This window comes from Apium graveolens, unplaced genomic scaffold (assembly GCF_009905375.1).
Source record: "Apium graveolens cultivar Ventura unplaced genomic scaffold, ASM990537v1 ctg733, whole genome shotgun sequence".
In the NCBI taxonomy this organism is placed as follows: Eukaryota; Viridiplantae; Streptophyta; class Magnoliopsida; order Apiales; family Apiaceae; genus Apium; species Apium graveolens.
In genome coordinates this window covers 30,019-54,977 of record NW_027420237.1, presented here as the reverse complement: position 1 = coordinate 54,977, position 24,959 = coordinate 30,019, and the positions used below count along the sequence as shown (strand labels likewise).

The following is a 24,959-nucleotide window of genomic DNA, read 5'->3' as shown; positions in this document are numbered from 1 at the left end:
CACTTTGTTCCAACAGATCAACAACTAGCAGATATCTTCATAAAACCATTGTGTGAAGCTACTTTTACAAGATTGGTAAATGAACTTGGAATGGTTTCAGGTTCTTTCTCTAAATCTGCTTAGTTTTGTTCTGATGCATCAGACTTTATGATCAGTATTTACAGAATTTACTCTCTTTGTGTATTCTGTGCTTAATTGAAAAATGTGCTTAAGTACTGACTGTTGTCTGATATATGTTTCTAGACTCTAAAAATGATATGTCTGTTTGTGTAACTATTCAATCCTATGAGGATAACTGTGCTAGATGCTAACTTAGTAGTCTTTAATAAACAAGGGATCCCATGTTAGAAGTAATTATTTCTGTGGAAATTCATTAACACAAACAAAATTCTGATATTGAGCTTAGTTGAGTTTACTTTGTCTATCTTATTACTAAGTCACAAACTAGAATATTGTTTCTCATCTGTTGAGTTCTGATGCTAGTAAATATGTTTGGATGTACTAAGTGCTGATAAACCTCACTTATCAAAAGAAAAGGAAAAAGAATCAAGAATTAAACTTTAGGTACTCCTTTGAGATCTAGAGTACAAATGTGGAAGGAACGACCCAAGTGCATTGCTGGTATTAAGTAAATATGCATCAGAAAAGTAAAATATTTTCTTGGTGACTTTTCACACTCTATGATTACTGGAGAAATACTCTGATAATAGCATAAATTCTGATAAGCAGTCGTGACTCACTTACACTAAGAAGCCACTGTAAAATGGAATTTAAAAAGATGCATAAAATTAGCACAAAACAGTTGAGGTGGACTCAAGCATGAACTCATTCAACAGTAGGTTTCAGAATAATGATAGCTCTTTAGCAAAGTTTTAGTTATGCCTTATTTCTAAGATGTACTGAAGTGAATCAGACTTTACTCCTTGTCTGATATTTAGCTTAATGCACACACTAACCACTCCATATGAATGATGAAAATCACTGTGGTGATCTATGTTATTTTAGATGAACAATTATTATGTCACATTGCACAAATTCTGAGGACAAGTTCTGATTGCATATTCTGATGATTAAGTTCTGAAGAATATAAATCAGAATTTGTGTGAGGACTTACTAAGATAGGCATTCATTTTTCGAGTTAAGAAACTATGGTCTGATGACAGTTAAGTTCTGATATAAGTTTAAGTTCTGATATTAAAGTCTGATTCTTTACTTGACTTATTTGTGGATAAAATTTAAAAACAGTCTCAGTTTACACCTGATATGTTGAAGTGGAAGATTAACAGTCACTATATTTAGGGATAGTGGTACTCGTACATGAACAATCAACTTTTACTTGCTTCGTGTGCGCATTAAACCATGTTTTTCCTTTCCAATGAATATTTTTCTTTTTCCAAGTCTGGGGAGACGAGGTAGAATTAATTCTACCTGTCAGCATTAAATTTCTTTGCGTCTCCTGGCATTCTCTTGCCTATATAAGCAACCACTTCACATCAGCCTTCCCATCAAATCTTTTATCACAAACTCACCTTCATATCAAAAACACCATGGTCAATTACAATATGTTTTTGAACTACGAAACATTCAACATGGAGCTGAGCTGTGCCGATCGGCAGCAGGAATGGCACGTTACTGCCATTCCTGATGAGATATGGGACTCCGTTCCCCATGAGTTACTTACCCACCTCCTGTTCTTCTACATGGACTACCATCGCCATCTGGAGCGATTGGAGGAGGAAAGGCTGGAAGCTCTCCGCCAGCAAGAGCGAATCATTCGACTCGCTATTCTGTTTGTCGAGAGTAGGAAGAAGAAATGATTTATTTTCTTCTTCCTGTTTTTCTTCATCATCAGCCTTACCCTGCTTCTTGAGCTAGGACAAAGGCTGTTGACGTTAGGTTTAGCAGCTTAGGGCAATCTTGTAAAAAGTTTTGATGTAATTTAAATTTCATGAATGTATTCAATTGATATATTGATGAAATTTGTTTTTGTTTCAAGATCTTGTCTCTGAGATATGTTGTAATGCATTGATAAATCCTGATACATATTCATATTCTGATGACCATATAAATTCTGTTTTAACTTAAGTTCTGATTTTACTTTATCAGTACTTGCTCATCTAATTTATTATGGTCATTTTCACTCGAATTTTTTTTCAGAATATTGTTGTTGCAGTGAAAAATAATTAAATAAGTGGGAACAGTTTCAATTTTGAATTAAAACTGATTCACCTTGATTAATGGAATAACTGGGTAAGTGGAACGGTTTTTCCTTGAAAAACTACAAGTGGGTAAGTAATGATTACTGTTTTCTCGTGCCCATTAACTATTCATTTTTACTGCATGTCTGACAGGTGTCCAACGGTTACATTTTTTTTAAAAGTATAAGTAAGACAGAGAGAGGATATTTTTTATCTTTTATTTCCTTTCATACTTTTTCTCTCTATTTGCTTTTACTCTCTTTCTTCTTCTAACGTTGGTTTTTCATATAGACATTCTATCAAACACCTAACAGGCACTTATAAATCTCGATTAATTTCATGGAACCTAAGGATTTAATCATTGATGGAGCTAAATTTGTTCCAAACAACTATGCTGCAATTCTTGATAATGCTGAAGCTCCGTCTGAATTGCATTTTGTGCAAGATCTTCTTGCACACAGTGAAATCGGGTATGCATTGACCTAACCTTCAGTCTTCTCAAGCCAACAAGTTCTGACATTTTGGAGGACTAGAAACTTTGATAATGGTGGTAAAAATGGTACTCCTAGTATTGTTTTCGAAGTGGGTGATTCTCCATATGCAGTCACTCCTGGTACAATACGCAAGGCTCTACATCTCCCAGAAGAATGTATTTTTTCAATTCCAGAGGAATCCGCTCTTCAGGAGTTAATGGCCAGTTTGGGATATGAACAGAGTTTGGCAAAGCTTGGGCAGTTGAAACGGGCTCGTATCAGAAGGGAATGGAGCTTCTTCTTCGACTGCATCACTAAAGCTTTTGGGAACAAGTGTTCGAATTTTGATGCCATCCCCATAATGAGTCAGCACATCGGGTATGCCATTATAAACCAAACTCATTTTGATTTTGCAACTGCTATAATAGGTTTTATTGGGGATAGGATGACAGAGGATAGGAATGTTGTCTACTTTGCTAGATTCTGTCAACTTATATATACTTTTTGTACTGATGAACCTCGACTAACCAGTACCTTAACTCCACCTTTCAAAATTGCAAAACGATACTTTAATGACCTGGTAAATGCTGACACTAAGAAACCAGTGGTTAGACCTTTACAGATTCCTCAGTCTGTCAAACAGATCTTAGTAAATGCTGATCCTGATTCTTATATATCTGTTTATCCTGATGTCCAACCAACAACCACCTCCCAAACATCACAACAACCATCAGCACCTACCACCCATACTACTCAACCAACACTCAGGCAATATATCAAATCCTATCTCTCCACTTCACAGACAGTTCAACCCTCATCCTCAGAACCTCTTGTGAAACCTTCATCTTCCAAGCCTAAGAGGACAAAGACTGTTCCTCAAACACCTCAAAAGAGAAGGAGGATTGCTTTGAGAGATGAATCAGATAGTGAGGAATAGGTTTCTACATCAGAACCTGTTGTCCAAGAAACTGAGAAAGTGACTTCTCAGAAGGATTCTGCAATTGGGGGATCTAGGCTTCTCAAGAGGCTTAGAAGAATGACTGTTCCTGAAACTCCCAAGGAATCCATATCTACAAAGAGATACAAGAAACAGAGGGCAAAAAGGCCAGTTTCAGATGATGATGAAGCAGCAGCTAAGGAAGGGGATCAGGAATCTCTGATCTCACAAGAAAAGGAATCTGTTCCAGTCACTACTTCTCCATCCACTCCAACTCAGGAAGCTGTTACTGAAAAGGCCAATACACAATCTGTGTCTCCTGTTCAAAAATTTGTATCTCCTGTTACTACAGGCACAAGTGCTGATATTGATATCCAGACCTTGGTTGTGCCTGAAGTAATTCTCTTAGAAGCTCCAACGGTAACTCATCCATCAACAACACCTGCTGCTCAAACTCCAGAATTATCTACTACACCTTCTCTGCATCTAGATGCTGATGATCAGAATATAGGTGAGCATCAGGATATGGCTGTTGATCAGAACTTAGAACCAGATCAGCAATTAGAGGATGCTGAAGCCTCCATTGCTACTCACACTGTTGTTTTATCAGAAGATACTGATTCTGTAAGTTCTGATGCTGCAAATGCTGGAGATACTGGTGATGCTGCTCCAAATGCAGATGTTGATGAAGCAGGTCCTTCAGGACATGCTCCTCCACAAACTATTTTTAAATCTGAACTTGTTAAGAAGTTTGTTACCGGAGAAGCACCAGTGCCTTGGAGTGAAACTCCTGGAGGACAAGAGTGGACTAAGGAATGGAACTCAGTTTCCTGTGTTCCAACTGCAAAGCATCTTGCTGAGCACTTGACTAAAGCTGATGAGATGTTAATTACTGATGATTTCAAAACACAACTTAGAGTTACTGCATTGAGTACTAAACATCTACAAGGTCTTCATTCAACTACTCATGCAGAGCTACACAAGATTCGGGAAGAATTTATCAAACAAGATCAAGTTCACAAGATTGATAAAAAATAGTTCTTCAAACCTACCTTTGACAGGATTGCTTATATTGAGAAGACTCAAGAGAAACAACAAACTCAGATTGATGATATTCTGAAAAATCAAGCTTCTCAGCAATCTCAACTTACTGAAATCCAAGCCTCAGTGGAATTGCTTGTCTCTCTTCTATTACCTGCTGATGCCAAAAAGGGGGAGAAAGTAATTAAGTCCAAATGCAAGACAGACAAGACACTGAAAGGGAAGGATGATGAGAAGGATGATCAAGGAAACTCAGGAATGGGTAGAGGTCATAGTCAAGGTAGAGATTTCTCATCAAGAAAAGCTGAAATCACAAGTCACAGGACAAGTTCTGATACTGGGAAAAGAATTAATTCTGCTACTGGTAAAAGCATAAGTTCTGATGAACTTTTAGATCTTGATGAAGAAATGTCAAGACAGTTATTTCTTCAGGAAAATCCAGGAATGGACTTGGAGAGTTTAATAGATAAAGAAGCCAGACTTAAATCAGAGAAAGTCACATCTAAATTTGAAGCTTCTGGTAAAAAGATACTTCCAAAACTCAAAGGCATTGTGATAAAAGAAAGGACAAATACTGAAGCAACAATGGCTAAATCACAACCGCAGATAGATCCAAGATCCAAGGGTAAAGAAAAGGTTGGTGAACCTATCAAGGCTTACGTGCCTCCTGTGAATGAAGAAATCACTGATGAAAAGAATGATCTTGCTCTGACTTCAAGAAAAGTTTTTAAGACAACCTCTAACATGGCTCAAGTTGTTCAGAGTCAAGAGACAGTAAGTTCTGATATTTCGAAGAAGCAAGTAACCTCTGACACAACTCAAGTTAACTTGAAATCAGAAGATAGATCAAAGAAACTCCTACCAGGATTCACTAAAGCAAAACAGACTCAACATTTGAAGACTGCTGCAAGTGGTTTTGAAGCAAGAGTAGTTACTGGAAAGGAAGCAAGAGATAAAACTGGATTGGGAAGTGCTGATAAAAGAAGAATACAGAACACTACGAATGATCCAACTTCCTTGAGTGAACCAGGTATTGGAGCAACTCCTGAGAGATTGAATCAACTGGAATCTGTACAAATGGTTTACCATACCTACTTGAAAGAACACATCTTGTTGTACTTCATGACAGATGGTAGGGTTTATCATATAAGACAAAATGCCATTCCCTTGAAGTATTTTGAAGAATTGGAGCATGTATTATTCTTACTTCAAGTGGATGACAGATTGACATAAAGTGTTGCAAACTATTTGAAGGATCAGATTCAGAGACAGAAAAGGCTTTATTCTGTTAAGTCTGACAGCACATATGTTCCAAAGTACAGAGATCACAAGGATGATATAGTTGAAATGAAGCCCAATACTACTAAGATTATAACTACCTTTCTGGGTTACAGGGCTGTGGAATTCAATCTTGAGTCTGATAAAGCTTATTTGATCAGACTGGATCAGGATATAAGAAAAGCTAAGATTAATGATCTCAGGGCTGCAATCTTTCAAATTGGTGAAGATATCGCAGAGCTTAAAGATGCCAAAAGGAGGATGATTGCTGAACTTAGATATGCTGAGAGATGTTTGTTAAAGAACTATCTCAGAACAACTCCTGACATCAGAGAGATCAGAAGATGAAGCCAAGTCAAGATCTACAACTGCTTAAATTCTAATATTTGTACAAACTGAAGCTGTTATCAGAAGTTAAATATTAGTAAAGCTTTAAGGATTGTAAGTTGTAGTTATCTAGTCTAATTCTCATGCATTTGTACTTAATGGTTTTGACATCATCAAATATTTGTTAAACTTGTATATTATGCTAATTTACAAGTTGGGGGAGATTGTTAGATATATTTGATAATGTCATGGTTAATATGATTTATGTTTAGTTTTCAGATCTTACTTAAACATGATAAATCAGTACTTACTGGAAGTCAGGACTTAAGGATATCAGTACTTATATTATCAGGAGATAATCATCAGAAGATGGATATCAGAACTTAAGTGCTGAAGGACGTTCAGAAAAGGACAGTAGCTGATTAAAGGAAAGAAGATCGAGATAAACATAAGAAGAGATATGCATGAAGAAGGAATTCTATGAAGAATAAAATACTTGGAAGAAAAGATATCTGATTGATATATTTTAGGAAGCAGAATTATATTCCATATCAATTAGAGATTATCTTGTAACTGTGTAGTATATAAACACAGACATAGGGTTTACACAATAAATGTTATCATATTCGAGAAGATTATTCATTGTAACCCTAGCAGCTCTCGTGATATTTGTTCATCACTGAGAGGTAATAGTTCCATACTGTAACAGAGTTTATTGTTTTAATAAAGTTTGTTTTCTGTTACTTGAGATATTAAAGTTCGATTTGATTGTACTTTACACTGTATTCACCCCCTCTACAGTGTGTGTGACCTAGCAGATATCATTGCTAGTGAGTCAATGAATGCCAATGATGCAGACATTGAGAGACTATCTCAGCATAATCAAGTTGTTATAAGTTCCATCTCTTTGGATGCTGAGGCATTTACTTATCCTGTTCCAGCATATCAAATTTTGGCTGGACAGGACAATGAACATGCAGAAAGAATACTGAACTTGGTGCACACCACCCAGTCAATGCAAAGAGCTAAGGATGCTATCACAGCTATGCCACCTAAAGCTGATGATGATGTTGACTATGGGACTGGGGAATCTGCTGATTTCTTTGGTGATGCAAGTGAAGAGGGGTCACTGGACATAGGGGAGAAGTAGGCCCTAGTTCCAGATCTGGTATGCCATCTTGGGCATTTTCAAAGCAATGTGATGAATACTATTTCAAGACCACCCTCATTCAACTTATAAGTCAGACACACTCTGCTCTTCAATCCATAACAAATGCCAGCACCAAGAAGCTCCTATAAGCACACATTGCTTCTCTTCAATTACAATAAATCCAAGGTTTTCAACACACTCAGGATGTCACTTCTATCAAAGGTGAAATTGATCAAATGAAAAAGGACATTTTTGAAAGGTTGGATTCTAAACTTCCAGAAGCTACAATGCATGATATTAAGAGACAACTCAGGAAGAATTCTGATCTTGCCACAAAGATAGATTCCTTGAATACCAGAATGACTGCAATGGAAGCTTCTTTAACAGCTATACATCTATATCAAGCTCAGCAAACTCAACTGCTACAACAACTATTGATGATAACAAAAAAGGGGAGAAAAGCTCAAGTAAGGGGGAGGGGGAGAAAGGCTCAAGTAAGGGGGAGCTATAGCTAAACATACAAGTCAACAAAGTGATTGTGCCAACAATTGCTTTCCCAAAGCCATCGGTGTTGGATAGCATTGATCTAATCCAAATAGCAGCTGAAAAGCTTGAGTCAAAGTCAAATCCTAAGATGCTTGATGTTACAGCTATAGAGAAGGAACTAGAAGAAAAATGGAGAAAGATAGATGCAAATATACAACAAAAGTTTGGGCCAACTCAGAAACCAGATAAAGTCTTCAGTCATCACTCTCAAGTAATGAAAATCTCTGTGAATGACATAAGTATGAACTATCTGGAAAAATGTCAAACTTCATGCATCAAATCTCCAAAAGGAAATTTCATCATGAAGCCTAAAAGAAACTATCCAAAGTTTTCAGACAAAAATCCTATGAATTCTTTGTATGAGACACCTAGGCCAGATGAGAAGAAGCTGTTAGTTAGGTCAATTGCATTTTACAAGGATCCAACAGATTCAGCACTTAAAAAGAGAATTTCAAAGATCTACAGAAATGGTAAAGAGATATGTGTGATGGCTGGACACCCTCAGTTTGTAGAAGCCAAAAGGGAAGCAAAAGAGAGAATAAGGCAAGAAAAGAAGCAAGCTGCCTTAGATGCTAAGAAGCTCAAACAAAAGAAGGAGCAAGCTGCTATCTTAGCCAAACCTCAAGTTGTGAAGACTACAACTGAGATCTCTGCACAACCATCTGTGATTGCTGAACCTCAAAATCAGAAAGTGCAAGATGAACCTCAATAGATAAAGAAACCAAGGTACAAGCAAAGAATCAAGAGAAAATTGGACTTCAGTGATGAGGAAAAGGAAGACTCTATTCCCAAGAAGCCTACAACTACAACTCAAACATCAAAACCCTCTGTGGTATTTGAAGAATTCAAAGTGTTGGATCCAACAAGGAATATTCATGGTGAGCCCATAATTCCTAAGGATGAGCCAGTAGACTGTGATAGTTTACCAATTCCTGAACTAAACTTTCCAATCTTCAACAAGCCAAAGATGACAAAGACTAGAGCAATCAAGAATTTGAAGCCTGTGACTCTCAGATCCAAGACACCAATCAAAGCCAAACCTACAGTCAACAAGAGATACATGTTATACATCTGTGATATCAAGGAGTTTTCTGACATAAACCTTTACTTAGATGAATTGGAAGAAGTTAGAGGAATTGATGCTCATATACATCTCCCTGAAAGGCTGGTATTCAAATACAAGGGAGGAAGAGAGATCATATGGCCACTTCACATGATTCTTCTAGAAAGCCAATATGTGCTAATAAAGGTCTACTCTTCATTCAAAAAGAATTTTGATTACAATGTGACTGCAAGAAGACTAGTTCTAAAGGAGATTGAGGAGCTGAGGATACTAGAGCCAAAGATGCACTTCCAAAAACTCTATCTATTCCCTTTACAGGAAAGAGAGTGCATCTGAGGCCCTATTAGCTGATGGAATTCAAGGATGAAAAAGGAGTTAGAAGATTCTTCAGATTGGAGGACCAATTGAGTATCTCTAGCAATGAGACTCTTTTGGAAATGCAGGAAATGCTAAATCTCTCGGAAGCTGATGAACTTGAATTTCACAGACAACTCCAGAATCAAATTGAAGAAAATAACAGAAGGCTTGGAAAGAAATCCAGACAATCAAGGAAATAGATCTATCTGCTCAGACTAGAGGAGCACCTTAATAATTATTGTGAGCAATTTCTTTGTATACTTCGCATTGTTCAATTTTTAGTAAATTGTAGCACTTATTAGTTTTATCTACTATTTTTGAATCTATATTTTTAGGATGTTTTGTCATCATCAAGTTTCTCTTAATTTATGACTACAATTCCAGTAGACATAAATTGGGGGAGATTGTTAGGAATATGTTGTGTACTTGATGATAAGCTAAACAAAACACATTAGTAGATTTAACTTAGTGAATTTTGTAGCACTCGACGGATGATCAAATACAGTCCCGACGGATGATTCAATATAGTCCCGACGGATGATGATTTTATATCCATCGAGTTAGTAGCTTATGTAATAATAAGTATAGCAGCACATTTCTGCAAATAACTTTGTGTAGATTCTGTAGTAGCATATGAGTCATGTTGACTACTAGTAGATATGCATAATAGGTTGATTAATTGTAAATATAAGATGTCTTGTAATTCTGCATAAGTGAAATGAAGTCAAGTGTCAAATAGCTACCCGACGGATGATCAACAAAGCTACCCGATGGATGAGCAACAAAGCTACCCGACGGATGTCAAGAATGTACCCGACGGATGATCAATTCAAATATCTGTTGACAGTGACAACACAATCACATGCGTTGGGTGTTTGCAAAAGAAATGTGGCAGCCTGTTTAGCAGGGTTTTGAGAACAAAGAAGCATTACCATTTCCATGCTATTATGAAGATATTCAAAGATACTGGAATATAGTAGTGAAGCAGCATGGATTTAGACTTGATATATTTGGTTTTATTATCCTGTCTTATTATCATGTAAACTTGGTGATATATAAACCAAGTGTAGCTAGTAGAACAAATAACTAAGCAAACACATTTTAGAAGAGAAATAAAAATAGATGTAAATGTTAAGAATTTCTCTGTAGTTTATTTGTTCACTTATAAAAGCAGCTGTGAGCTATTCAAGCTTCACAGGGTTCTCTCGATATATATATCTCTGGTGGATACATTCAAATCCACCAGAAAGTTTTAAAGACTTGTGTTTTTATTACTTGTATTTTGATTTATATAATTCTTTCATTCCACACTCTGCAAATCAAACACTTATATGTTATTGAGTTAGAACAGTTTTAAAAATCTCAAAAAGAAGCCAAAGTTACATTCAACCCCCCTTCTGTAATTTTTGTTGTATTGTTAGGGAATAACACTTCTTCAGTTCCTTCACATAGTATCTCAATCTTTTCTCATATTTTCTTGGCAGTGTCACAGTTGACAATGTTGTTGTACATCACATTGTCAAGTGACTCAATCAATATTAATTGCAAGCTACTGTCCAGGGAGAGTTTCTCCTTTTCAGGGTCAAAATACTCAGAAGGATCTTTTGGAGCAAAATAAGCTGGGATGACCATGTCTCCATCTGTAGATTGCTCAACTCTAACCATAGGAATGAAGGGTCCATTCTTGAGGATCTGAATGTAGAGTGGATTGGTCATCCTGATAAACAACATCATTTTCTTTTTCCAAAGAGTGTAGTTAGCTTTGTCAAAGGTAGGAATTTTGATGCTACTGATTTTCTGTGTATTCATTCTTCCAAGATCTTGTATTTGTTTAATTTTAGATTTTTCTATGATACCACTTGTTAGGAAATGAATAACACACAAGGGGGGGTGAATGTGTTTGACTGTTTTTAGGCTTTTCTTGAATGTTTTTGGCTTGGTTGAACAAAGTAAATTTAATCTTGTAGAAATGTGTTACTGCAGGAATTTAAACATGCAAGAATAAGGAACACAGATCTTTTCAAAACTCACTTATTTTGTATTAAAATTAAGAATATTTTGCTACAAAATTTCTAGACTCTTTCATGTTAAAGAGCTTAGCTTCTCCTTGAGAGTGTTACAAGATTTCTATCTTAATTGTTACAACTGACTAAGGACCAGTGTTAACTTTATAACTCAGTTAACTGCTGATTTACACAGTGTGTAATAAGACATGCTATTAGTTTTTCTAAACTGTCACTTGTCATTTCTATTTATACAAAAGTAGATCTTCCATTTCTGGCTTAGCATATCTTTAGCATCCCGTGTTCACTTTGATCTTCCTTTGTCAATTAATCTTCACCATTGATCTTGCACATTCCTCAAGCTGCTTTTTGTAGACTTGTCAATCCAGTTGTTGGATTGTTTGTTGATTGTTTATCTTGGATATTGAACTGATCTACAACTTTTTACTTTGAGATTTTACCTCGAGATCTCCAGTTTAGGTCTATAGAACACTTGACATCTCGATAAGTATATTGGCTTATCGAGATCTCTAGTACTCTATATTTAGTTTGGCTTGTAGAGGTCTTCAGTTCTCTGTAAGAGAATGTTGGCTTGCCGAGATCTCTAGTCTTCACATCTTCACTTTGACTTATCAATAACTCTTAGTTCTCTAGTAGCTTCTTGACTTGTCGATATCTCAAAGTTCTCTAGTCAGATTTAACTTGTCGATATCTCAGAGTTCTCTAGTCAAAATTTAACTTGTCGATGTCTCTGAGTTCTCTAGTGAATTTTGACTTATCGATATCTCAGAGTTCTCTAGTAGACTTAGACTTATCGATAACTCAGAGTTCTCTAATGAATGTAGACTCGTCGATAACTCTGAGTTCTCTAGTGAAGAAACGACTTGTCGATATCTCCAATCTTCATGTCTTCAATTTAGCTTGTCAATATCTCTAAGTTCTCTAGTAGCTTTCCTGACTTCTCGATAAGCTATTCTGGAGTTCTCGAATGACTTCTCCATAACATTAAATCTGTGACTTGTAGAGATCTTGATTTAGAGTATTTTTTCTAAAACAGATTTATTCAACTCCAAGCTTCTTCATAATTCTTCAGAGGCATGATCTTCTTGATCTTATTACAGATAGAATTCTTAGGTTTGACACTGTTTATAGAAGAAGGCTCCAGTTCGCTCCTTTGACATTTTTACAAACTTTAAATGTTACAAGTACAAAATACAGATTAAGATAACAATACAACTTACTTAGGGTTGACAAAATGTCTTAGTCTTGTTAAAGTGCAAGCATGTCTTTTAGAACATATTTTTTTAAAATAAATAATTACTTTACTTTTCTGAAAATATATTATATTTATCGTAATATTTTTATAAATGATAATTAGTTCAAGACTACAAAAACCCTTATTTTTTATATAATTATGTGAATATTACAAATATGATATATATATATATATTTATTATCATATGTTTACTCAAAGTAAAATAATTTCCTATTCTGAAATACAAATAATATATTCAAAAAATTATATTTTTTAGAGAAAAAATATTATAATTAGGCATAACTAAATGAATCTCAATATATATCCTTAAAAGTTAAATATAAGTTTCCAAATATTAGATCTGTATGGTTTTAGTTGTCACGTTTCTTTTTTTACCGGTTAAGTTGATCAAAAATTAAATATTATTCTTATATTATTTAAAAAACTAAAAATTATATATGTAAGTAAATTAAATACACTTTCCAATGATATAATTTTTTTTTAATTTTGCTTTACTATAAAATATTAATTAACTTGATTCAAATTTTGATCAATTTAAGTGCACAAGAGTCAAATGTCACAACTAACTTTAGATTTAAATTTATACTATACTATAATAATAATAATCAAAATATGGTATAATTTGTTTTAAATACTGTCCCCTAATTTTAGTTATTAAACAAATAAATAAATAATGTTATATATCTACTCAACTACTAAATTATTAAATTATTAAACATAGATATAATCTATTTATTCTACCAAACTACAACCACAACTAATCCTATTAATAAAAAATAAACAAATAATGTTATATATCGGCTAAATTAATAAATTATTAAACTACTACACATAATCTAATTATTATACTAAATTACGAGTACATGTCTGTTATAATTATAAATTTATAATTATTATATATATCTAAATATTTTAAAAGTATAATAGAACGGGATAAATAAAATTTTTAAATATTAACGGTAACCTATATATCACACGAGATTTAAACCCGTATAAATAATACAACAATTAAAACATATTATTTATTAAATGTAAATTTCAATGTCAAGCATAATTAGTATGTTTTTGGAGAAACATAGAATGTTAAACCAAATTCCGGATAGATTAAAGGTTATTTATATTGTTGAATAACCCTTTCCTAAGGTTTGGTATCCATATTTTGGTTTGGATATAATTTTTAACTTTAATTTGACTCAATGAACTATCCATTTTTAGGTTTGGTATTTATATTAAGTTTATAAAAGATCCATGTACTTATTATGACCCATTTTAATTATAAAAACTTTGCAATACAATTTTAAATATGAATTATGTTACTTATGGTAAGTTTTTAATACAAATTTGAAGTAAAGTTTAAATTTAATTAGATTTATTTATAGAAATAATCTCATAAAATATATAACATAAAAATAACATACGTAATAAAAGTAGTTCTTAAATAAATTTATCATAATATGTAGATGCAATATATTTATTATATAGATAATTTAATCTTTCATAATCATATTATTCAACTTAAATTATAAATTTATTTATTTATTTTATTAAATAATTTTTGAGATACTCGTGTGCGTAGCACGGAAACTAGTAATAATAGTATATCAAACTGAATTTACTATTTTTTGACCTGCATTTATAAACCAAGAAAATTTAAGTGAATCCTTTGAAAAAGAGAAAAGTAAGGTAGAGGGGAGAATAAAGGGAAAAGGTGCAGAAAGAGAAAAAGCCCCCCCACCCGCCAGAGTAATCAAAACAACACTCCCACTCCCCTCTCCCTCTCTCTCTCTCGCTCTCTCTCTCTCGTTTCTTACATTTCTCGGTCCTCATTTCTACATCTTATCATCTCGTGACACACATAATAATTAAATCATTCGGTTGCAGCAGATTGTTGATTTTAGTACTCGGAGGTTTGGCGGTGATTAGAGATACAACATTTCTTCTGTTTTTCCAGGTAGTCGTCTCTCTCTCTCTCTCCCCTTTTCTATTTCTATCTCTCTCTATCTCTCTCCCGCCCTCCCTCAGACACAGTCTCTCTCTCTCTCTCCCTCCCTCCCTCTCTCTCCCCCCTCTCTTCCTCCCTTAGACACACAGTCTCTCTCTATCTCTCTCGCCCCCCGCCTCTGACACACAGTATGTGGTAGAATTCTGTTTGAATTCTAATGTCAGTCTTTTGAGTGTATACATGACTAACAAGGCCTGTAACGTCTAATCAGCTGTAAAATTCTTAGCGAAGGTTTGATTTTGATGATTTCTTCGCTCAACACAACTAATTATTTGTTAGATCCCATTGATTATTTGTTACTACTATTTCTTTTTTCAAGTTCAGTGTTAAACTGTCACGATTTGTTTCTTTTTGCGTTTCATATAATCACTGTTAAGTGTTAACTGAGGTTTTACATGGAATTTGGACTTGTGAGTATTTTATGATTGTATAATTCACAGTATTACCTCTCGGAACAGCTTAATTGAAATAGGTGAAGTTCTAATATTACGGATTAGTATGTTATGATGTCATGTGTAGAATTTTCTAACCTAATACTACTATATGTACTAGTTTAATAACTAAACTTAAGGCTTATGGGTTTTAGAAAAGTGGACCATCAGGGCAATTCGTAATCATAAATAGTTCGAGTAATTTTGCTGTAATTGGGGGACTTTATGCTGATTAGTAAAAATATCACGCAAGATGAAGTTGTATTTCAAAATGTAAGGTTCTAAAGCAGAAAAATGACCTTTTTTTATTAGTATTAAATATTCTGTCAACTTATAGAGCAATTCTAGAAACTGGCATCTCTTTAATGTGTTCTAAATCTCAAAATATCCTTCGATAATTGCAGTTATGGTTGAAAGATGCATCACAGCTTAATTAAGTTTGGTCGTGTTTCTTCACTCAGTTAACATTCTTAAGACATTGACTTGAACCAACGTTATCTATACTATTTATCTGCCTGAACTAAATGGGTTTGGACTCTGGCATCTGTTGTTCTATTTTTAATGTCATAGACCTTCACTACTTAGCAGTTAGCATTTATAATTTAGTTTGTTATTCCATCTGGTTGCAGAGTTCATGGAGTTTAAACTAATACTTTCTGCAACTTTACCGGTCAGTTTTCTATGCTTTCAATTTCAACACCCTCTTAATGCTTTTCACAAATTCCTTCATTTACTAACAGACCTGCTATATACTTAACGTTAATTGTGTCACTTGTCATTAAGTGAGAATTTCTTAATCCTTGTTTTAAATTCTAAACACTGTTGCACACACCACAAAATATAGTTCCGTGGGGCAAGGGAGGAGAAATAAGTCAGGACTTTTTTTACCTGCATTCCTCTACATAATAATTATCTGCTAATAAATGGCTCAATAGAAGATAGTCATTGTGCAACCAAATGCTTTAGAATTTTGTTTTATTACTGCTAAAGTGCTTTGCACTTTCTTTACGATTGATTAGGAAGACAGGTGCTTTGAAGGTGCGGACTCTTGAATTTCCCATTTGCATATGGACAGTAAGACATATTAGCATCTGTGATACCTATCAGTCATGGCAAGCATAGGACATAGGAAAGTAGGCAGTTCGAGAACTGTTAATGGCTTTAATGAGTCATCTAGTTCAGTTGACTGGCTGGGGAGGGAAATGCTTGAGATGAGATTAAGGGACAAAGACAAGGTGGACCATGATGACGAGAGAGTAAGTTATTTGTGGATGTTATTATTTTGATCACAATGATTCGTAATTAGATTGCAAAATTCCCAAGGAATCTTGCTAAAAATGGTGAATCCTACTTATGGTAATTTGTCACAGCACGTCAAGTCTATTTCTCTACTGTGATATATGCTATTGTAGCTTAAGAAATACCTTTCATAGATTTCTGCATGTTGTTTATGGATTCTACGCACATTGCAGGACAGTGAACCAGAGTTAGTCAATGGTGTGGGAGCTGAAGCAGGACATGTGATAAGAACTACTATTGGTGGTCGAAATGGTCAATCTAGGCAGGTTGCAAAAATAAATGAAATGTGATGGTTGTGAATTTCACAGCTTCCATATTTTTACTTTTGGATATAAATTACTTTATCATATGTATCACATTATTTGAGAAATTGCATGTATTTGATAGGCTATCAGTTACATAGCGGAGCATGTAGTTGGAACGGGCTCCTTTGGTGTAGTTTGCCAAGTAATTTTTTTTATCAGATACTAATGGATCAGTTTTTTACTTTTGTTTTATAGCATTTTCTGTGAAGAGATGAAGAACAGAACTCTTCCGATTCTTTAGTATGGCTATGGTTTTTGGTGATATTCTGAATTGTTTTACAGGCAAAGTGCAGAGAGACTGGTGAGATCCTTGCTATCAAAAAGGTTCTTCAAGACAAGCGCTACAAGAATAGGGAGTTGCAAATTATGCAAATGTTGGACCACCCAAATATTGTCGCTCTTAAACATTCTTTTTTCTCAACAACAGACAAAGAAGAAGTGTACCTTAATCTGGTCCTCGAGTTCGTTCCTGAAACTGTTAATCGTATGGCAAGGCAATACAGTAGGTTGAACCAGCGGATGCCCTTAATATATGTCAAACTGTATACCTATCAGGTATGTTACATTTTCGCCTATCAGGTATGTTACATTGTCGAGTGTTGTGGTGATCGTTAAAGGAATTTTAAAAGAAGGCTATAGTTATTGATGGTTAACAAATTTATACTCATTGGGAAATTGTGTATTTCAAAGGTAACTCGAGTTATGGTTCCTTCTTATCTTCGGAAGTGCACCTAGTCCATTGCAAGTGCATTTGTTTGTATTGTTTAGTTCTTTGGATCCCCAAGGATTATAGAAATTTTACTCCAAGGATCACCTTTGCCTTCATATAGATGGCCGGGATCTGGATCCTTTTGACATTAGTTTAAAAGCTACGTTTTCCCCACGTTTGTGCTCTCTTGTATAATCAGGGAGCTTCTTTATGTAAATCATGTTAATATTCATAAATTATGAGAGTTGAATTATTGTTGATTGCACTAATTTTGGTGCCTTAATTTTGGTTCTTTGCCGATTCCTGTGGATGGGTTTTTTCCCTTTACTTACCCTTTATAATACCCTACATCAGTTGATATCAAATTGCCTTTGCTGGTGTTGAATAATCTGGTAATAACAATAATAACTGGTGTTCGATAATCTGGTAGATATAACAAAAAGCTTATTTGTCATTAAGAAATTATAATTACTTGATTTACTTATTTAATATGGACGGGTTACCTTCAGAGAAAGAGGTTTATCAAATACCTTGTATGGTTAAGGTCAATCACTAGAAATTTTAATACTTGCACTGTCTCCACTGTGACCTGAACTCTCTTGTTACCAACCAAGGGTATGGGTATCACTGGGCTACAATGCTTGGGATTTATTAAAAAAACTTTTCTTCTATATATGTCCTTCATGATTACATGTGATGTATGATGTCTTGGATCTCCATTCCTCAACATATTTTACTAATCTCAACATTGTATATAAATTTGATGCAGATATGCAGGGCCCTTGCTTATATTCATAACTGCATTGGTATCTGCCATCGTGACATCAAACCTCAAAACTTACTTGTGAGTTGTTAAGAACTCCATTATTTTATTTTATTAATACTATTGTAATCCCAATTATGCATAGGATTAGAACAAAAGACTATGAGGTTATTCCTCTATTTCCTAACTTCCGGTTTCCACCCAATTACGGAAAAATTATTTTACCATTATTCAAGTAGATAACAGTATTCTCATCATAAGTTGTCCAGATAAAACTTCTCAAGTGATCATCATGACTCCATGTCTAAATTATTAACTTACTGTAATTTCATGTGTATATTATATCTTTAGATACTACAAATGTGCACATAAAACCATTTTTCTTCCAACTCATTTGTTATTGTAAGTATTATTGATTTTGTGTTACAGTAGCACTGATGGTCTGATTTGAATTAGATCATTAACTTTAATCTGTTTAGTGTAATAAGATAGTACTATTAGAGAAGTACTAGGTGATTTGACACACGATACTGAAGTATTATTATGGGCGATGGCTATTTCATCATGTGGTGTGGGCTTAGATTCATTATTGGGAAGAATACCTCCTGAGTGAGTTGGATGAGGAATGTTAGAAGAGATATAGAATGGAAAATATTTATAGAACAGTTGTAAAGAAAAGACTTGAAAAGTAGCATATAATCGGGGATTGTAATTAGTCTACGTGGGGTGGATACATTACAGGCGAACCGCCTTATGTTTATTTTGTGTCCTTCCTATTTTGGTGTGTTTTCTTCTGCATACGGTCACTCCTTTTGATTTGTTACAGCATTAATGTTGATCTTTACTTATACAGAGTGTTACAGTGCATCTTTTATTTTCTCTAATGAGACATGGATTTCATTTTTGGTCTCCTAGAACTGGTTTTGGGATTAATTGTGTTTTTGAGCATGGTATGCAGACTGCAATGAAGGAACATTAATATAGAAAGAATCTTAAATCAATTAGTGTGTATTGCTTGTCTTCTGAATCATAATTGTCATGCATTTGGCGTGTCTTTTTCTCTGCTTGTAAGTTTATAGTTGATCAAAGTTTTGAGCGTGCTATTACATTAGCATTATAAATATAAGAATCATCTAATAGGAAAGAGTTTCTGTTACTGATCTAATGGAAGGTCTTGTACCGTAGAGATTTTTTAAAGATGAAAATGAAACAACTATACCGTTACTGTAAGCTCTTCTTATACTTTATATGATGATAGTTTTGCTTTATTGTAAACACTAGTTGAAATAAAATCTCTTCTGGCACTGTTTAGTATAACGGTTTTGTCAAGTTCCTGTGAAAAGACTAAAGTTGCTAATATTCTGTCCAGGTGAATCCACACACGCATCAGCTGAAATTATGTGATTTTGGAAGTGCAAAAGTGTTGGTACGTTTTTCAAGTGTGCTTTGTATGTGGTATTACTTGATCTCTAGTGTAAATTTGCGCTGTTGCATATATTCATCAGGTAAAAGGAGAACCTAATGTTTCTTACATCTGTTCAAGATATTATCGTGCACCAGAACTCATATTTGGTGCCACAGAATATACCACTGCAATAGATATATGGTCCACAGGTTGTGTGATGGCTGAGTTGCTTCTTGGGCAGGTTGTTTAATCTTCTTAAAGCATGTGCATTAATCATCATTTTGCTCAGCATTCTATATATCTCATTCAAAATTCCAAGTTTTTAAGTTAAATTTGTTCTCACAGCCCTTGTTTCCTGGAGAGAGTGGAGTGGACCAGTTAGTTGAGATCATCAAGGTAATTTAGCTGAATATTATGACACACTTAATAGACGTCTCTCGTCTATATATATGCATGTGTGTGTTTGTCACTTGTGTATTGGCGCATTCAACTTTAATATAACTACTTCATAATACTCTTGTAACAGGTTCTAGCTTCTTTTCTCATTGTTGCTAGTTGAATGTGTTGAACTCTAAAATAAAGAATTAAATTTAGTTTTGTCATTAGTGTGTATTTGCTATTTAGTTTGATAGTTGTTTATTATATTAACTGAATTATGGGTTGTTGAACTTTGTCACATTATTGAAGAACAAAAACGAACTTTTTTTAAGAATATAAATGCTTAACAATAATTCATTTTTCTTTTAATTGGAAATTGAAACTTGTCTAAACTTCTTCCTTTCATGAACTTTGTAAATTGCAATACATTTCACAGGTTTTAGGAACACCAACCAGGGAGGAGATAAAATGTATGAACCCAAACTACACAGAATTTAAATTTCCACAGATAAAGCCTCATCCATGGCACAAGGTACAGCCCTCTATCTTATCCTTATTTTGTTATCAATGTTGTCGAGTTACAAGACCAAATTATACTTCAATTCAAGTAGTGAACAATTAGTTTTTTGCTCCCCGTCCCCCTTCCTCGTATATGCACGTTTATGTTGACAGCAGGTCACCATATGGGACATATTTCTTTGATGTGTGGTGACTGCTTCTTATTTACATAGTGTGGTATGATGGGTCATGAGGATTAAATTGTAGCTGAATTCTGAATTAGAGATAAAAATGTAGGGACACTAATGATATCTGCTTGTTTAAGTTCTGAAATATACCCAGAACCTAAATTCTCTTGATGACAATTGTCATGATATATAATTCATATGGACCAGAAACAACTTTGCTAAGTTGAATCAACAAAATATGCTGACCATTTCTAAGAAACAATTTTCATGTTGATATATAGCTGTTGACAATTTTGATTCTGAAGTCTAAGAAAATAAAATAAATAATAATGGATGACCAAATGGTGTATATTTGACCGAAGGAGAAGATCAGAGAGTCTTTCTAGCTTAAATATCACAAAGATTATTCAGTTAGCCACAATGATTAAAGATATGAAGTTACACTCTATGTTCTTGCCTTTATTTGCATTGAGGGTTTTATCTACCGTCTTCTGGGTCTAAAAGTTAACAATATAAAGCTATCAACTTGTTAAAAGGGTAAAAGTTTAACTAGAAGTTGCTCTGTATAAATGTTACAGATGGGGCCTGTAGATTTAGTGTTACATCATAGGGTTTCAATGTAAATTTATTCTAATACACATTGATTTATAGGTTTTCCAGAAGCATTTACCTCCAGAAGCAGTGGATTTGGTTTGCAGATTTTTTCAGTATTCACCTAATCTGCGATGCACTGCAGTGAGTTTTCATAACTAAATATATGAGATATTGTGTATTGTGAAAAAAGAATGTCTAAATGTAATTCCCATTGGCTTTAGTTGGAAGCTTGTATCCACCCTTTTTTTGATGAACTGAGAGACCCTAATACCCGCCTACCAAACGGCCGTCCTCTTCCTCCGCTCTTCAATTTTAAGGCACCTGGTGAGTTTAACTCCTTGCATAGTACATAAGTTGTTCAAACTTCAGATTATTACACTGTTGTAACGTACTATGAAATTATCTGCAAACATGTTTTCTTGAAAGTAAATATTGTTATACTAGGTTGAATGGCTATGTAGGTTTATAATTATAGATATATAGTAGTTGCTAGAAATTTAAAGACAATATGCAAAGAAGTACTAGATTCAAATATGAAAGTCCTTTGTTTTGGGCTAATTAAGCTACGTGCGTTCCTTAAAACATTTTCTTTTGCTAAAGAGATGAATGACTTCGCTGAAGTTTTACAATGTAGAACGGAGACAACTCATTGCTTCTTAGGTATCTGACCTACGTATCTACAAATCTTTTTCTTTTGATAAATAAAACTTACACACACATCTTTTTTTTGAAAAGATTCGAACGCTCGTCAGCCCGCAAAGAGAGGAGAGGAAGGTAATATGGGGGTGGGGTCCAGATTGTAGTTTGATGAGGGCAAAAAAAATACAGTTAAGAAAGAATCAAGTTGTTTAATCATTTTTTAGTATAAAGTTTTTCTTAGTGATTATTTAAAGGTTCAAATACCTATCACTGCTCAACTCTTTAGATATAAATCTTTTATAAGAAGTCTGGAATATTAGTAGTTAAATAAGTATATGTTTACAGAAGAGGTACATAATATTACTTATATAACTTTTTATTTCTGAATTTGTTTTCCTTTTTATTGTTAAAAAATGGGAAGTAAGGATGTTCAAAGATGCCCCTAGTCCTTGTGAATATTTGAACATAGACCGTCACCACCAGGTCTTATCTGCAACAAATACAAAACACTCACAGTTGATACTGGAACGATAAAATAAGCCTTGATTGAATAGAAAATGAAGCCCAATTCGAGAAGAGGTCGCCTACCTATAGTTTAGATCTCAATAATACTTTTCATTACCTTACAAACCAAACTCATTTTATTTTAATATTTATAACCCTTTCCCTTGCTGCAGCTGCAGTTCTCTTTTTACCCTTCTGGTCAGACTTAAATAACTTTCTTCAATTTCTTTTCCTTCTTTCTTTCCACTCCTGTTTTCTTCTCTCAAAATTTCCCTTTCCTTTGAAATGTCATTGTAATTTGTAATTGTTGGACCTGTTGTATTCCTTGCATTATCCCTATAATATTTTTCAATGCTGTACTATGGTATCCATTTAATAATCACATTTAGTTTAGCAAAATATACACCTATCTAATGGATACAACTTTGAACTTGAAAATATTCAAATTATATAACCTTACATATCAGCTAAAGTATGAACTAATTTATTAAAATTGTCACATACTAAATTGTACTAATATGTAAAAGAACTAGCAGGGCTCACCCCATATTGTGTCCACCGGTACTACTCATTACTATTAAGTCACATTTTAGTAGCAATAGCTCTGAACAAGGAAAAAGGAAATAAAATACTATACTTTAACAATGTTGTTGCACTATATTTACTGCTAATGGTGATACGGATTTCTGTCCATGCTTTCAATATCTGAAAGTTAATCAGTTTTGACGAAACTTATGTTACTTTTGCCCGTACATTTTGGCTTTGCAAACTGTTTTTATTATTATTTTTAATTGGCAGAGCTTGCGGGAATCCCTGCTGAGATCCTCCGACGGCTTATTCCAGACCATGCTCGTAAGCAGAACTCATTTATGGCTTTGCATGCCTAGTGTGAGTCTACACCAGCCTTAGTATCGTCATAAAAGCAGCTATACTGTTTGACTTAGTTTCGTGCACTAGAGCTGTGTTCACTTGTCAGTGATATGGGTCTGTCCGTCATGTTTCATCTTTGTTTACTAGGCATGAGTAGATTTTGTAACGCCTGGTTGCAATTTTTGAAGATCGGACGACTAGAATCGAAGAGCCTCAAGACATTGATGTTTTTATCCAAGTCACTTAAGGAATTTTATACACCTACTTTAATACCGTTTTTCATAGTTTAAGGACGAAATTATATATGCAAGTGACTTCTCCACGCTTGAAAATGAACACAGTACATATTCTTCGGCCAATCTACATAATTTACTCCAAAATTGAGATGACGGATATTCCAATTTTTTGTTGTCAGACAGATATTCCCAAATTTGTCTCAAAACTTCTCCAAATATATGTGTTACTGTAACTGGTGAATGTGTAATATTCATCAATCAAAATGTGTCTTTAGAAAGTATTTTACTAAATTTTACGGGTAGGGTTACTGCCGTATTGCAATTAATTCACAAATGTTGTCACTTTTCGAAAATCTATATTGCTATCTTAATGTAATTTTATAATTTGTTGCAAGAGGGATATCTAAAATGATTTAACTAAAGTACTATAAAATAATGATTATCTAAAGTTGATTGATAATCTAATGAGATTGATTATGATTATTCGTCATATTTTAAAAAAAAATTATTATTATTTAACTTGTGTAAACCATACCAAATTCTAATAAGAAATTATTTGGTAGCCATTTTGGTATGGTTGGTCCCCCACCCTGAACTAATAGTTGCCCCGTTTGAATCGGGGTTGTCCCGTTTGAATCGGGATTTCTGGGAATTTATCATCAGGGACGGGGAGGGAGGTAGTTCTATAAATAATTCGGGAAATATTATTTTTATTAATGTGTACTTTGAGAGATCGTTCGTGTGAAGCACCGTTATTGATACAAGTTCAAGTTACAAGTGTAAGAAGAATAAAATGATTGTTTTGTTAACTAAATTATAGTTACAAGCAAATAAAATCATTAATTAATAATGAGAGAAAAATAATTCAAAAATCGGGATTCTTCAATCGGTTAAATCTTTAATTTATTGTGATGGTTATATGTTTTACTTTGATATAAAAAAATCACTATAATATATATAATGCTCTCTCCCAAGATACATTATAAATGAAAAAAAAATCACTTTTTTAGAAAAGGTGACAAAAATATCATATTTTAATTTTGGACCAAAATACCTCTCTCCTATATATTTATATAATGAATATTACTAATATGCATTTCACAAATCGGTATTACATGCAAAAAAGAAAAAATATAAAAATAAAATAAAAATTTTGGTGGGTTGTGATAAGGATTTATAAGACATGTATAATGTGTCGTGGAAAGAGTAATACGCATTTTTGTAATATATATCTCATTTTTCAATTTTTAAAAATTTCTTTTTTTTTTAATTTTATTTTATTTTAAATATGATACCCATTTTTTAAATATGTATTAATAATATCTAAACCTAGAAATGCGTAAAATAGAGATATTTTTTGTTAAAAGTTTCAAAAATGGTATTTGTGTCACCAAATTAAATATATATATATTTTTGGCCATCACCCATTATAATGTCTATAATTACATCTTGTCTACACGATCGGTCAAAATACAATAATATATTATTA

General features: G+C 33.8%; 1 protein-coding gene across 3 annotated transcripts; it reads left to right on the top strand.

The window, feature by feature from the left end:
- The first annotated feature begins 14,348 nt into the window (after positions 1–14,348).
- On the top strand, positions 14,349–23,593 carry LOC141704036 (shaggy-related protein kinase kappa). 3 transcript variants are annotated; one of them, XM_074507383.1, is made up of 14 exons: positions 14,349–14,600; positions 15,712–15,752; positions 16,102–16,338; positions 16,555–16,647; positions 16,769–16,828; positions 16,969–17,241; positions 18,165–18,239; positions 19,528–19,584; positions 19,664–19,804; positions 19,909–19,959; positions 20,378–20,473; positions 21,279–21,362; positions 21,443–21,545; positions 23,163–23,593. In XM_074507383.1, the coding sequence occupies exons 3-14, from the start codon at positions 16,192–16,194 to the stop codon at positions 23,249–23,251; spliced, it is 1,269 nt and encodes a 422-aa protein (XP_074363484.1). In that variant the 5' UTR covers positions 14,349–14,600; positions 15,712–15,752; positions 16,102–16,191; the 3' UTR covers positions 23,252–23,593. The 3 variants fall into 3 exon arrangements, with proteins under 3 accessions (XP_074363484.1, XP_074363486.1, XP_074363485.1); XM_074507384.1 differs by lacking the exon at positions 14,349–14,600 and adding an exon at positions 14,768–14,882; XM_074507385.1 differs by lacking the exon at positions 15,712–15,752.
- The last annotated feature ends 1,366 nt before the right edge of the window (positions 23,594–24,959 follow it).